Source organism: Gopherus flavomarginatus, chromosome 15 (assembly GCF_025201925.1).
Source record: "Gopherus flavomarginatus isolate rGopFla2 chromosome 15, rGopFla2.mat.asm, whole genome shotgun sequence".
In the NCBI taxonomy this organism is placed as follows: domain Eukaryota; kingdom Metazoa; phylum Chordata; order Testudines; family Testudinidae; genus Gopherus; species Gopherus flavomarginatus.
This window is the reverse complement of record NC_066631.1, coordinates 30,528,478-30,544,267: the sequence shown is the minus strand read 5'-3', so window position 1 is coordinate 30,544,267 and position 15,790 is coordinate 30,528,478. Positions and strand designations below refer to the sequence as shown.

Below are 15,790 nucleotides of genomic sequence, written 5' to 3'. Positions count from 1 at the left end.
GGGAGCAGTGGATGCATAGGTTATAATTTGAATCTCTAATGTTAAAGTAGACATGGGAGGGCTCTGAGGCTGGTCTGGTTCTGCGCCTGTTTCTGCCAGGAGCTAAAATGGTCTCCAAGGCCGCTGCAGCCCTATCCATGCCAGGAAGTAAGATGGCGGCCGCCGCCTAGGCGGCCTCCCTGTCACGTGACAGTCTGCTGCCTGGCTGGGTGAGCGGCGCTGGCGTACGCCTGGGGCGGCCCCTCAGTGGGACCCGTTAGAGCGGCAGGAAGAAGCGGCGCCCGCCCGAGCTGAGGCAGGCGGCCCCCGCCCGCGCCAACATGTCGAAGCGGCTGAGGAGCAGCGAGGTCTGCGCGGACTGCAGCGCTCAGGGTAGGAGCGGCCGGGGCTGAGGGGGGTGGGCGGCCCCGTGGAGCCCCGTCCCTTGGGACTCTCTCTCCGGGGCCTTCCCCACGGGAGCCCGGGGTCCTGGCCGAGCCCTGCCCGGGGGCCCGAGTTCGCCACGGCCGGCCCTAGGCCGAGCCCCCGGGGGCTGCGTGGCCGGCGGTCCCTGCCCCAGGCTCACCCCCCACCCCCGGGCAGCCGGTGGCGCAGGGCAGCGGCGGGCGCCTCGGGGTGCGAGCGGAAAAAGCCGCCCTGGCTGCGAGGAGCAAACAGGAAGCCCGGTGCAGAAGTCGCGCAGGAGCTGTGCGCTCCTCGCAAGTGACAGCGGCTGCTCTGGAGCGGAGAACCAAGCCTGGTCTTTTCGGCTGTGGTGACAGGAGTGTCCTGCCCGGGCCTGGCGCCTGGGCGCCCCCATTTCCGCTCCCCGAGGCCTGTAGCACCCTGGCACCCTCTCTGCTTCCAGCCGCGAACCGTGCTGCGTGCCCCTGTTTGAAAACCTGGCCTAGGACCCTGGCTGACAGAGGTTGCCAAGCATGGTCGCAGCTAGTCTGGTTGGTTCTAGTGTGGACAAGGGCTTTTGAAATACCCTTGGTGTATTCTGGGCAGGGTCTGTGTTTGTAGAGTGTAGGTCACAATAATTGGGGCCTCTGAGCACTATTGGAATATAAATATTGATATAGACTAACATAAACAAAAGAGAGTTTCTAGAATGGTTTCTGATAACTTGCCTGTACGCTGAAAATGGTTTTAAACAGTTTCTAGTTTGGGCAAGGGCCATCTGGCCAAATCACAAAACTAGAAATCAATAGATGTGGGTGCTGCTAGCTCAATCAGTGTGTATCACTTCCCTGTTCTGTGCCCCTGTGAAATGGGAATAATAATACTGTTCTACCTCTTGAGTATTGATGGGCTTAACTCATCAGGGTTTGCAGTGGGTTTTAATTTGTTGGATGAATGGATAGTATGGTAGAAGTGCAAAGTATTAGTGTTGTTCTGACACTACGTCACCCAGACTTCAGAGAAACATAAATTAGTTATTCACTTACTGAAAAAAAAAATTAAATGTAAATAAATATATGGAGATATACCTCTCTCATAGAGCTGGAAGGGACCCTGAAAGGTCATTGAGTCCAGCCCCCCTGCCTTCACTAGCAGGACCAAGTACTGATTTTGATCCAGATCCCTAAGTGGCCCCCTCAAGGATTGAGCTCATAACTTTGGGTTTAGCAGGTCAATGCTCAAACCACTGAGCTATCCCCCCCACATTGAAGTTGCAATTGTGGAACAGGGCAGCCACCTTTCCATGCCCTTCCAGAATGTGGACCTAAAAGTCCCAAACTGAAATGTTAGAAAACTAATTTCTGAGTTAAGGACTCCCTGTTTACGTCACCATGTACAGTACTACTATTACTAGGTAAAAGCATCAGAGGGGTAGCCGGTTAGTCTGGATCTGTAAAAGCAACAAAGAATCCTGTGGCACCTTATAGACTAACAGACGTTTTGGAGCATGAGCTTTCGTGGGTGAATACCCACTTCTTCAGATGCAAATTATTTGGTGGCTCAGCTACTAACATTTAGATTGTAAATTCTTTGGGACAAAAGGACTGTCTTTTTTGGATGTCTTTAGATTTTTAGCTGCAGTGATTTAAATAGGTTTGTGAGAGGGCAAGGCTGTAGCAGCCAAGTTCAGAGAGAAAACTTGTAGGTAAGCAAGATAAGATGAAAGTCTGAATAAAAACTTTTGTGTTGTGAACAAAGAGGGAAGGCCAGAGGAGAGTGTTTGTGTGTGTGTATGTATACGAATCAGCAAGATTTAGACATGGTCTGGTAGACTGGAAGGATGGTGGTGGTGTCCCTGGTGATGGACAGCTGAGGGGAAAAGGGTGGCCTTTCAAGGCAGGGAGTGTGTGGGGTGACAACAGACAATGACTTTAAGGGTCTAGAACAATGGTTCCCAAAACTTTAACAACCCACAAATCCCTTTAATTAAAATATCAAATCTTGCAAACCTCTTCTCCCCCCCAATGAATATTTTCTCCTTTGCCTGAGCATAAATTATAGAAGTGATCTTGAAAGTAATTTGATTTTTATAACACTCTTATTATACACTATTATATTATTTATTTTATTACGTTATGAAAACGGCAACACTCTTCCAAGATTTCATTTTTGTAGCTTATATCACTTCGATTAAACTTCCTACATGTTTCATCAAGGAGTACCAGATGTGAAACAGCATGAAGGTATTTAAGAAGCCAACTCAATAAAGAGTTCCTCCCACAAGCATTCGAGTCTTGAGCAGTCCAGGCAAACAACACACGACTACAACAAAGCTTAAACTTGTTCTGCCAGGAAGTCATGGTCACAGGGCTTGGGCTGCCATGTCCAGGGTCCCTAGGGATGGTTCAATCCGCCATTACAGAATTTTTTTCTGAGAACCCCCCTGATACATTTCACGAACCCCAGTTTGGGAACCACTGGTCTAGAATGAAACTTCTAAGTCTGCGAAGTTACACCTTACTCATCTCACAATTTTAGGTATCAAGTTTAAAAAATAAAATGTCTAACATAAAATTTGACCGAAAAACATTTAGTGAGATAAACCTTGTAAATTGGCATACTTATATAATGTAAAGAATTTGTTGCATTGCTAATTCCATGAGTGAACCTCCATTTAAGGAGATACAGTTCAGATACCCTTTTAAACATGTTTCCATACATATGTTTATAATCCAACAGAATATTAAAATGGGAGAATTTTTAAAAATTGATTTACTTTTTGTGTTTGCTGTTCCTTTTTACACTTTTATTTCTGCTTAGATCAGGGGTTCTCAAACTAGGGGTTGGGATCCATCAGGAGGTCATGAGGTTATTACATGGGAGGTTGCAAGCTGTCAACCTTCACCCCAAACCCTGCTTGCCTCCAGCATTTATAATGGTGTTAAATATATTAAAAAGTATGTTTAATTTATTAGGGGAGTCGCACTCAGAGGCTTGTGATGTGAAAGGAGTCGCCAATAAAAAGTTTGAGACCCACTGGCTTAGATGTTTATTAAAGACTTTATCTCATAGTCAGTTTCACTTCCTGACAATTCAGTCAGTGTATTGTGGGTATGCCAAGCCATAGCAGTGTTGCCAAAGCATAAGCATGAAGCATAATCCTGTGGGATTTGTTGAAGGTAGGTACAGATTTCCCAGGGTAGGGCTTCAGTGTGTTCAGGAGTTTATTGTCCATGTCCATTCGTTATGCCTGTACTGCAGAGATTGGATGAGAAATTGAATCATAGAATCACGGGACTGTAAGGGACCTCAAGAGGTCATCTAGTCCAGTCCCCTGCACTCATGACAGGACTAAGTATTATATAGACCATCCATGACAGGTGTTTGTCTAATCTGCTCTTAAAAAATCTTCAGTGATAGAGATTCCACAACCTCTCCAGGCAATTTATTCTAATCCAATGATTAGAAATAGTGTAGGACAATGTTTTAATTTGTTGAGGTTTGTAAAACCTAAAGTATAGCTTTAAACTATGATGGATGCATTTAAAATCTTTCAGAATAGTGGAAATGGTAACATTTCCACCAATAGTATCACTCTAACAGGGAATGCCTCTAAAATGTTACACATTTTAAGGGTGTGCACTCTACCTGACAGTGTCCCTTTACACATATTTCATGCTTCTTTTATATCTGTGTGTGTGATCTATAATTTTGAAGGCTGTGTTCAGAGAAGAATTGTGCTTCATCAAGTCAGTTTAAAATAACGTTGAAGTGTTAGCTTTTAGCATAAGATTGTTCATAATATACCGTACTACTGCTCAGTTTAGAAATCACATCAAATTTGTTGTGCTGCCTTGAAATATGTTAATTTCTACAAATTCAGATCTCTTGGTCTCTTATAGCACAAGACTCTTGATTTGTAAACTGAATAAAGCAATTTTGTAAGTAGATTTAAACATTGAACTAGCATCAGAGGAAAAGAAATCTGTTGACAGATGTTGCTCTTCTAACATTACTTTCATTTTACAGTTGAACTAAATTGAGCTCAGAACTTGGGTAATTCCTTATGAGCTTGCACAAGGAATGACTCTGAGGGCATGTCTACGCTGCAATTAAAAACCCCCAATCTGGCCTGTACCAGCTGACTCAGTCTCAGGCTATGGTGCTGTTAAATTGTGGCGTAGACATTTGGGCTCAGGCTGCAGCCTGGGCTATGGGACCAAGGAATCTGAGCTGCAGCCCTGAGCCCAAACATCTACACAGCAATTAAACAGCTCCTTGGCCTGAGCCCTTGCCTGAGCCAGCTGGCACAGGCCAGCGCTGGTGTCTAATTGAAGTGTAGACATATCCTAAGACACCAGAATTTTGTCGGTAGTGAGTGATATTATCTGCTCAGTTTTAGTGCTGCTCAATAAAACTACTCAAATATTTAAATGGTCGTGGTAAAAAAAAAAATAACATTAAACTATTTACCTTTCTTACAAATAACATAATAAATTGTTAAAACTGAAGAATCTCCACAATCAGTTTTACTTTCCTTCATTGTAATTTACTCTCTGCATTTTATTCAGCTTGAATAGAAAAACTAGTTTAGTGAGTTTCTACTTGGTTTTGCTTGAGAGGATTCCTGCACTAGTCCAGTGTTTTTGTTTTGCAATCTGAATTGCCCTATCTAAGTTGGCTTTTTGGGCCTCTTTCCTGCAAACCATTATGCAAATATGTAACTGTACTTATGAATAGTCCCATTAACTTCAATAGGGCTACTTATAAAGGTGAAGTTACACACATACATAAGTATTTGGAGGATCATGGCCTTAGGGGCTAACTGGGAAACCATAATTTGGAAGTTTTGTTTTAAAAATGTATGCATTTTTGTTTTTTCATTTACATCTGCTCAGTAACAATTCTTTCTAAGGAGTACCCGAGCATCATAAATAGTCTTTCCTTCTCAAGCTGTTGTGATTCATACTATATTTGTGTTTTGTGCTGTGATTTATTTGTCAGGCCAGTGATCCTCTCAAAAGAAAGACTGGAATTAATCACTAGACTGCAAGGCACAGAAACTCTGAACATCCCAAAGTTTTGAAATAGTAATATAAGGTTGGAAGGGACTTTTGAGAGGTCATCAAATCCAGCCCCTTGTATTAAGGCAGGACCAGTAAACCTAGACCCATCCCTGCAGGTGTTTGTCCAACCTGTTCTTAAAAATTTCAGTGATGGGGATTTCACACCCTACCTTGGAACCCTATTCCAGAGCTTGACTAACCTTATAGTTAGAAAGTTTTTCCTAATATCTTATTTAAATCTCCGTTGCTGCAGATTATGACCATTACTTCTTGTCCTGCCTTCAGTAGACATGGAGAACAATTGATCAATCCTCTTTATAACAGCCAATAATGTAATTGAAGACTTATCAGGTCCCCCCTCAGTTGTCTTTTCTCAAGATTAAACATTCATATTTTTTGGACCTTTCCTCACAGGTCAGGTTTTCTAAACTTTTATAATTTTTTATGCTTTCCTCTGGACTCTTTCCCCTTTGTCCACATCTTCCTTAAAGTGTGGTGCTCAGAATAGTACAAAGTACTCCAGCTGACGCCTCACCAGTGCTGAGTAGAGCAGGACAGTTACCGACTGTGTCTTACATACAACACTCCTGTTAATCGTCAGAACAGTATTAGCAGTTTTTGTAACTGCATCACATTGTTGACTCATATTCAATTTGTGTAACCGCCAGATCCTTGTCAGCAGTACATCACCACTTAGCCACTTATTTCCCTTTTTTTTTATTTGTGCATTTGATTTTTCCTTCATAAGTGAAGAACTTCATGGTTATATTTACTGAATTTCATCTTGTTGATTTTCATATCAATTCTCCAATATTTCATGTTTGTTTGGAATTCTAATCCTGTGCTTCAAAGTGCTTACAACTCCTCCAGTAGGGATGGAAATATTGGTTTAAAAAGTTAACCAGTTAAACAAAATTATATCGGTTAACCATTAACTGAGGTCGCTCTGGCATGGCTGGAGCTGGGGTCTCTCCAGCCCAGCTGAGGTCCTGCTGGCCTATAGTGCAGGATTAACAGTTATGGTCGGTTAATGGTCAGCCTAATGCTTACTGGTTAAATTTTTACATCCCTATCCTCCATCTTGCTGTTTTTCTACAGATTTTATAAGCAGACTCTCCACTCCATTAGCCTAGTCATTAATGAAAATATTGAATAGTATTGGACCCAGGACTGACTCCTGTAGAATACGCCCTCCCAGTTTGATAGCGAACCATTGATAAGTACTTTTTGAGTATAGTCTTTCAACCGTTTGTGCTCTCACCTTATAGCAATTTCCCCTAGACCACATTTCCCTAGTTTGCTTATGAGAATGTCATGTGGGACTGAGAAGCCTTACTAAAATGAAGATATCACATCTACCACTTCCCCCCACTCCTAGACCAGTAACCCTGTCAAAGAAGAAAATCAGGTTGGTTCAGCATGATTTGCTCTTGACAAATCCATGCTGGCTAGTTTTTATAACCTCATTATCCTCTAGGTGCTTACAAATTGATTGTTTAATAATTTGTTCCATTATCTTTTTAGGTGTCGATGTTAGACTCGTCTATAATTCCCCAGGTCCTCTTTGTACCTGTCATTAAAAAGGGAACAACATATTCTTTAACCTGTGATTTCCCTATTTTGGCTTGTGTTCCTTTTTCCTTGGTGTTTATATTAATTGTGTTAAATATCTGGTCACCATTAACCTATTTAGTGAAGACTGAAACAAAATAGGTATTAAACACCCCTGCCTTCATGATGTCATCAATTATAAATTCTCCTTCCCCTCTAAGTAGAGGATCTACACTTTCATTTGTCTTTCTGTTGCTCCTAATATATTTAAAGAACCAGTTATTGCTTTTTATTTGACATATCCCTTGCAAAGTGTAACTCATTTTGTGCCTCAGCCTTTCTGATTTTGTCCCTACATGTTTCTGCTATTCTTTTGTACTCCTCCTTAGCAAGTTGTCCATCTTTTTTACTGTTTGTAGGATTCCTTTTTGATTTTCAGATTATTAAAGAACTCTTGTGGAGCCACATTGGCTTCTTGGATGTTAAGAGCCTTAATAAAATTAGGGCTTTGTGTGTAAACACAAAGCAAACAAAAAAGAGTTTCATTTCTGTATCTTAATGAAAATAGTCTCGGATGACCAGATTTGGAGTTTACCTGTACTGAATTTTTCAACAACATGAATGAGGATTCCAGAATTAATGTGCGTGGCTTTCCCTACCTGCCACCAAATGGTTAATGTCACACACATATCTGCTAAACTGTCAAGTGCACCAGGATTCTATTATAAAGCTTCATTTGTGCTGCTTAAGTGTATTAAACATTATGGAGTAAATTGTCACCACTGCAGAATGTATTGGAGTTACTACCACAGTTAATCCTTCACTTCTTGTGTAAGTTATTTTTTTTCCTGGCCTGCCTTTCTCTTGATGTAATTAATAATTGTTAATTCTAGCTTCTTAAATGCCTTAAAATAATAATACTTTGCATTCTATAGCAAAGTGCAAGTATTTTGTTCTTCTTTGACATAATGTGATTTCATATGTGCTTTGCCATTATACTTCCTATTTTGTATTATTTTACAAATTCACTTTTCAAACTTAGCTACGTTGATCACATCATACTTCTTGTTTTGAATTACTCTGTAGTGTTCCTGTAAGCATATTTTGGCCTATCTCTCTGGCTTCCTTGAACATCTTTCCAGCAACATGAACTTAACTGTGGCTAAAACTAGGCGTTGTCTATATACAGAGTTTCAGCAGTTTAACTTTGTGTCTGTTTAAAAAAATAATTCAGTTAAACTGTGTGCGTGCAGGATTTTGCACTAATTAATTCAATTTTTAAACCTGGTTTATATCCATTTAGTTTAACTCACCATTTCCTACCTCACACTCACATCACTCTGGAAATTTCCACCACATGCATCCGACGAAGTGGGTATTCACCCACGAAAGCTCATGCTCCAATACTTCTGTTAGTCTATAAGGTGCCACAGGACTCTGTCACTCACATCACTGTCTTTCAAGCCACTTGAATTTAACTAAATCAGATGAAGGTTATAGTTTATAAGGCTGGAACGGTTCACTGTGATCCAGTCTGACCTCCTGTAAGGCAGGTTTAAATTGAATTAACAGGGTTCATGCAGCTTTTTGCACAGTCTGACTAAATCTGTTTAAAACTGCACCTTTAGGGTACGTCTAGACTACCCGCCGTATCAGCGGGTAGCGATCAATTTCTCAGGGATCAATATATCGCGTCTCATCTAGACGCGATATATCGATCCTCCGAACGCGCTCCCGTCGACTCCGGAACTCCACCAGCGCGAATGGAGGTAGCGGAATCGACAGGGGGAGCCGCGGACGTCGATCCCGCACCGCGAGGACGAGAGGTAAATCGATCTAAGATATTTGGACTTCAGCTACACTATCCATGTAGCTGAAGTTGCGTATCTTAGATCGATCCCCCCACAGTGTAGACCAGCCCTTAGTTAAACTAGTGCAATTCTGACTATAATGAAACTCCTCAGCCCTTTCCTTTCCTTCTCTGCCTCCACTCCCAGACACTCAGTCAGAACCTGTTATCTTCCCTGTCACTCAAGCCTGTAATCTGGGGGGCATCTTTGATGTCTCCTGCTTCCTTGACTAACACATCCAGGTGTCTTCTAAGTCCTGCTGCTTCCTCCCCAAACACTTTACAAAATCAAACATTTTCTTTGAGTCCATGTTGATAACTCTCATTTAGACGTTTAGCATCTCATGATTTAATGATTATGTCCACCTTCTCTCTGGTCTCTAACACAGAAGCAGCTAAGAACATCATCTTGGCCCATCACTTTGTGTCAATCCCCTGTGAATCCTTCCATTGACTCTCCTGTTTTCCACTGTATCACATTTTAACTCTGTTCTTATCACATCACTCCGTACACTCTGCCAATGACTCAAGGCCTAAAATGCTTATTTGTCATCTTCTGCCGCAAGCTTCTGCTTGCTTTTGTCCATACTGCTCCTCATGTGTAGACTGCACTCTCTGAACTATTCAGGGAGGCTACTGTCTTCTCAATATCATTACTCTTGTACTCTCCCGTCTTGGTAGTTCCACTTGCAATATTTTGTTTCAAATCATATTGCAGGCTCTTTGGGGCAGGGACTGTCTCCTGCTGTGTGTTTTTTACAGTGCCAGAAATTGACTGTGTTCTTTGGGTGCAACAGCAATAAGAATAGTTACTGTAGTTAGCAAGCAGTATGCACGTGGTCTTTGTACAGTAAATTATGGCCTGTTAAAAATGTTCTCTAGTTACACAGATATTCTAACATCTGTCTAAGATGCGATGTGGGTATATTTTGTTTAGTGTGTATATGCTTTGAAGTGTCCACATAAGAAATATTCTGTCAGTATAAGCTGTAGTGATGTTCAGATAAGGATAGCTCTAGGAATCGACATACTCATGTCTACTTTTCTCTTTAAACTGTTCAAATTTTATAGCCTTTGCTATTTTGAGCAAAAACTTGTTTCTGTATAGCTGATAGAATATTAATTCTCTGAAAGCTGGCATGTTCTGGTTGTCCACTTGCTGGCTTTTGGTCTTTTGAAACTTCGTATTATTGGAAACAGAACCTTAAGTACTTGAGTCTGAAAATCCTTGGAAATAACAGTACAGTAGCCAAGCTTAAATTAAAAAAGAATCTTGCTTTTTATCTAAAACAAAGTTTATGTAAACATAAGAAACAAAGGAGGGCTTGTACATTTTGGAAACTTCTAATGTATCTGAAGAGTGGAGGAACACGAGGAATTGAAATGTTCTGTTTAGATATTCAGTACTTAAAAATATGTTGCCGTTTTCACTGATTTATGTTGAAGAGCATGCTGGCATCAAAAAGCTTAGTTTGTTAATTAGTTCTAATTATATTGAATGATCCTGTAAATTAACTGGCATGAATTAGCTAAATAACACAGATCATCATCATTACCTTTTTTTGAGCTTTGTTCTTGACCAGATGGGTTTACTGTGAGGACAAAAACCTTGTTTAAACATCATAATCTTAAAAAAGTGGTGTAAGTGAAGAATCCCATTGGCACATGTCCTGGGGGGATAGTCTTTCTTTAAAACTTGACCCAGCTTTATTTTTCGTGGTGAAACTAGCGAACCTGTAAATAATAATTGTACAGGTTTTACTAAACTTGTCTTGCTTGCACTACCACTAAAAGGAAACAGCATCTCTGACCTCAGGCTAAATTGCAGCTTGTTTCATGTGGTGCTAAAGAAGGTATATAAAATACATAATCCACTTCAAAAGAGTGACATGTACATTCAGTAAAAAGAAAGTGTGTATTTCCCATTCCCCCTAACCTTTGTGCGTTTGTCTGTTAGTTTGTGAGCCCTTCAGGGCATTGTTTCTTATCTGACTTGAAAGTGCCTGGCACATAGTTGGGCATTACCATACACCAATAATAAATTATAAAAATAGGAATTGCAACTTCAGAAGTAGATTGGGAAATGGATTAGTGACTTTTTTTGAGACCATATTGGAATACAGTACAGGAGTTTCAAGTGACATACACCTTTAGTATGTGGGTAAAGATTGTAGGGATATACTTTTTTGTCTGGTTTTTCTCACATACCAGAATGGCAGCGCAATACCCTAGGGAATTGTGGCGTCTCATGATGGTCAAAATCATTCCACAGAACACTGAACCATATCTCATTGACCGGCCTAGGTGTCTTTTACTTAGCCTTACTTTGGGGAACTGTTGATGATGAAACGTGCTGTGCTATAACATTAGATGATTACTGGCTTAGCGTAAAAGTAGCATTGTAAGGAGTTGTCAGTGTGGCATTTAATTTTTGTTTTAACCAGTTCTTGAAATTAACATAGCTATATTTTGCTCTTTTGTCTTACAAAAGTAGTGCCTCTTATTTGTATATTTAAATAAAAATACATAAGAATACACTGCAGATTTATCAAGGCAGGACTTAAAACTTTGAGCAATAAACAATAAATACAATACTTATTATTTATATAGTATTTTGCATTTAGAGATCTCCAGGCCCTTTACAAAGATGGGATATGTATCGTTATTCCTATTTTACAAACAGGAAAACTGACACATTAATTATAAGATTTTCTATGGCACGCCTCATTGTAGTATCTGAGCACCTCATGACTAATGAATCTAGCCTCATAAAACTCCTGTTGAGGAAGGGAGGTATTGTCCTCACTTTATAGATGGGAAACAGATCAGAGTAAGTAGGTTTTTTCCTCAAGGTCCCACAGCAAGTCAGTGTCAGAACTTGAAACAGAACCCAGATCTCCTGAGTCCCAGTCCAGTGTCTAACCACAAGACCCATATTTCCCCCAATATCTTGAGGCCTATGGAGTCTGACTTTCCCAAGTTCATATAGCAAGTAAGTGATGGTAGATCCAGGAATAGAACCAGTTATACCTGATTCTCAGTCTCGTGCTCTAACCACTGGCCCATGGTGCTGCCCATATTATAATAAATATACTTGCTTCTCTTTTCCAGACCCCTGCTGGGCATCTGTAAACAGGGGAATTCTGATTTGTGATGAATGCTGTAGTGTTCATCGGAGTCTAGGACGTCATATCTCTCAAGTGCGGCATCTTAAACATACACCATGGCCTCCAACGTTGCTTCAGGTAAAAGCTGAGGATTGCTTTCTGATGAGAATTGGAAAATGCAGTTCTTAGAGAATTCTAATTACTAAACTTTCTGATGGGGAGGGTTGCTTCATTAAGCTCTTCTTAAAATAGATTTCTTGGTTTCTTTTACATTGCTGTAATAGATTATTAAAGTCAATGTTACCTCCACATTTTAAACTTCCTGTTAGGGCAAATTCAGAGCCTGGGGTATAGTTAAAATTTCCTAGGTTTTGAGAGTTAACTTTTGTCTGTCTGTCCAACCGGAGTGCTGCAGTGCGTCCACTTCTACTCAAATTGTCAGGTTGTAACAAGCCTTTTTTTCCTCAGAGCTACAGATGAGGTCTGTTGCTGTAGCTATTTAGGAGAATCTAATTCTAAGCGCCTGCCCTTTCTGCTTTCATTTCTTCTTTCTCACATGTTCTCTATTTTGGGAAGCCTAAAAGATTCTTTGGTAGCTACTTTAGTGAAAAGTTGCTTTGCTCTTTCAAAGTTTAAATTTACTTGAGGGTATGTCTACGCTATAGAGACTGTACTAGCATAGCTACATCACCACAGCTATGCTGGCATACCCCGGGATTGTAGATGTAGTCTACACTGGTGGAAAGGATTTTTTCCACTGGTGTAGGAACAGCACCTTCCTGAACAGTAGTAGTATGTGTCTACACTGGGAGCTATATTGGCATAGCTTTTATAGCTACATCATTCAGCTTTTCACACCCTGACTCACGTAGCTATGTCGACTGAACTTTTAAGTGCAGACCAAGCAGTAGTGTTTGTGGGTGAGAGTTTGTGGACCATCTGCACTTGCAGCAGCAATAATAATTTGACTGGCATCTGCAGGCCAGTTAACAATGAGTAAAAATTGCACGATTTTCCATTTCTTTGCATTTTGCATATTGTAGCAGTTCTCGGTCAGAATATATACTGGCACGGACACTGATTGTCAGACGTGTATACAAATACGTGCCTGTGAACATTTATTCCCAAAACAAAGGCTTTCTCCTACTTAATTTGAAGGAACTATCCTTGGTCAGTATAGGAATCTGGTATACACACGAATAGATCTGACATTCCATTTAGGGTACAGAAACATGCAAATGTGTTGCCATTCTCATTTACCTCCATGTGAGCCTGTCCTTTTTTTTTTTTTTTTTTTTTTTTTTTTTTTTTTTTCCCTAAACAAAAACCACAAACCAAAGGCTTCTGGATGAATAACTTAGAAAGTGAGATGTTACTTTGTAGCATGTCTGGATTCCAACACTTTCACTATGTAAATGTGTATGAAATTAAAATAAAAGTGAGAGGGTTAGGTTGAGATTCAGGCAAATTATATTTTATTTTAAAAATAAGTTTAGATTTTGTGTGTCTGATTTGTCTCCCTTTCCCCACCCCAAAATGCACACTCTCTCTCTGCTCTGGGCAATGGTGCTACTTTTTAAGCACAGAAGACAGCACTCTTCTCAAGACAAGTGGCTGCTGCTTTTAACCGCAGAACATCCACAGCTGGGAAGAAACCAGTCCATATGTCTCACCTGCACACCCTGAAAAAGATTACTCCCAGCCAAAGTGAGGAGAAGCCACCCATGCTTTCAGTTCCTACGCAGTAGGGAGGTCTGAGGAAACACCAGTTTCCTCTTAACCTATATCTCTACAGCAAAACAAAGAGGCATGTGGATAATGTGCCAGTTCATGGAATGTAACTGGTTGACTGATCTCCCCAGGAATTCTACCCATCTCTCCTTCATGGCTGAGTGTTCTCCCAAAGAGACCCAAAAAGTCTTCTGGTGCAATTTAAAGCAGCATTAGGTGTCTGCCTTCAGGTAAATGCTGCTTTCCCTGCTTGCAATATAATCTGTGAAGCTCCTTTATTTTTAAGGCACATCCCAAGATATTCCAGGTGCCATACAACAATAAAATGAATAGAATAGGTAAACATACATGATGAACCTCTTCTTGAACTCAAATTGAGGGAAGGCCCTTACTGAAAATAAGAGCTGCAGCAAGCTTAACTGGGCTTTGGGACTCGTACAATCTAAAATTGATAATGGAAAATATAGACAAAAGAACATCACCCTAACTCACTCTTTTTAACAAAATAAGGTTTGACACCAGCTGTCTTTTAATATTAATAAAAAAATTAAAAAAAACCCTTTTCCTTGGCAACTTTCTGGAATAGCATAAAAATGCTCTCCACTTAGGAAATACCATTTGTGAGCTGCTCTGCCTGTGCAGGTAGTAATAAAATACTTAATGCCTGTTGCACACATTTTGGGTTTCAGATGGTTGAAACACTGTATAATAATGGTGCTAATTCCATATGGGAACATTCTTTGCTGGACCCTGCGTCTGTTATGAGCGGAAGACGCAAAGCTAACCCACAGGATAAAGTGCAGTAAGTAGAAAGTTTATAAAATTCTCTGTCTTCAGGAGCCCCTTTGTAAAAATATACCTACTTTGACTAGTTGTGAGAAGGGCAGCAACAGATGAATAAAAACCTGATCTTGTATCAAGTGTAATCAAGGACATTAAAGAGTATTGCTGATGTGAATAAATCTGAGAAAACCCAGTCTCCTTTATTCGCTGACGTAACCTCTGATCTGTGCTCACAGTAGAGGAGATGTTAAATATTCTCTGAAGTATCCTTGAAGATCACTAAAGTTTGGGTTTCAAAGACTATACTGAAATGAGTGAAGAGGTCTTTTCATTCTCTTGCATCATGTGCATCAATAGTATTAATGTATCATCTGTGGTCCCAATTGTTGGGTATTGATTTTTTTTTTAAATCTTCTCTTATATGCCTCAAATGTCATCTTTTCCATTTCTTTATCAGTATTTTCTTTCAGAAGCTCAGCTAATTAGTTTTAAAAGCACAGTTTCTTGTCTGACTTGGTATATTAGTTGAAGTTGTTGATCCAGAGAGGTGCTGAGCACCAGCAGCTTTCAGTGAAATCAGTAGAAGTTAAGGGTTTTCATAACATTTCAGGACAGGCCTTAAGCTTGTAAGCAGGATAATTGAGAATAGTGAAGTAACTTTTTATTACTTTTAGAGTTGGTCAGAAATTTTCACCAAAAATCTCAATTTTTTTCCGGTATTCTAAGGGTTATTGTCTGAAAACAAGCATTTTCAGTTTTTCTATGAACCCCAGCCCTCCTCCCCCAAACAATTTTGTTGTTGTTGGAGAAAATAATATTTTCATTTTTCTCAAAAATTTTCCCTATGAGGGGGAGAGAATTTCACTACTAGCTTTAATTATTTTGACACTATTTTCAATAACAATACCCTTCAACAGGGAATTAAAATCTGGATTGAATTATGTAACAGATGACAATATTTCCTAGTGTCTTACTCTGTCATTTGCTCTATGCAAAAATCAAATCTATTGGCATTCTGTACTGAAATATGCTGTGTGCTTTAATTTTATTTATAAAAAGCCAACATTTATTTTGCAACTCCTTTGCTTTGATTTCTTCTTACAGTCCCAACAAAGCAGAATTCATTAGAGCGAAATATCAAATGTTAGCATTTGTTCATCGCTTGCCATGCCGAGAAGACGACAGCGTTACTGCCAAGGACCTTAGTAAGGTAAGTATTGCTTTCTTGCAGTTTGTGGACTGAAACAAAATAGCTTTCAGTTTTCACAAGATACTGTAAGACTGATATCTGAGTAGACTTGAATTACTCTGATCTTAAT

The 15,790-nt window shown here is 40.1% G+C and overlaps 1 protein-coding gene across 7 annotated transcripts in view; it reads left to right on the top strand.

Moving 5' to 3' along the window:
* The first annotated feature begins 215 nt into the window (after positions 1-215).
* The window catches only part of GIT2 (GIT ArfGAP 2), a 61,435-nt gene continuing 45,860 nt past the window's right edge, over positions 216-15,790 (top strand). For 6 of the 7 annotated variants that reach the window (XR_007769517.1, XM_050924272.1, XM_050924276.1 and 3 more), the window contains exons 1-4: positions 216-372; positions 11,962-12,095; positions 14,378-14,490; positions 15,576-15,681. Coding sequence is in view for 6 of the 7 variants with exons in the window: in XM_050924272.1 (XP_050780229.1) it covers positions 321-372; positions 11,962-12,095; positions 14,378-14,490; positions 15,576-15,681 (405 nt within the window). In the remaining variant the exon portion in view is untranslated. Of the gene's footprint in view, positions 373-11,961; positions 12,096-13,819; positions 13,919-14,377; positions 14,491-15,575; positions 15,682-15,790 lie in introns of those variants that run through there. The other variant, XM_050924275.1, reaches the window with a different exon arrangement.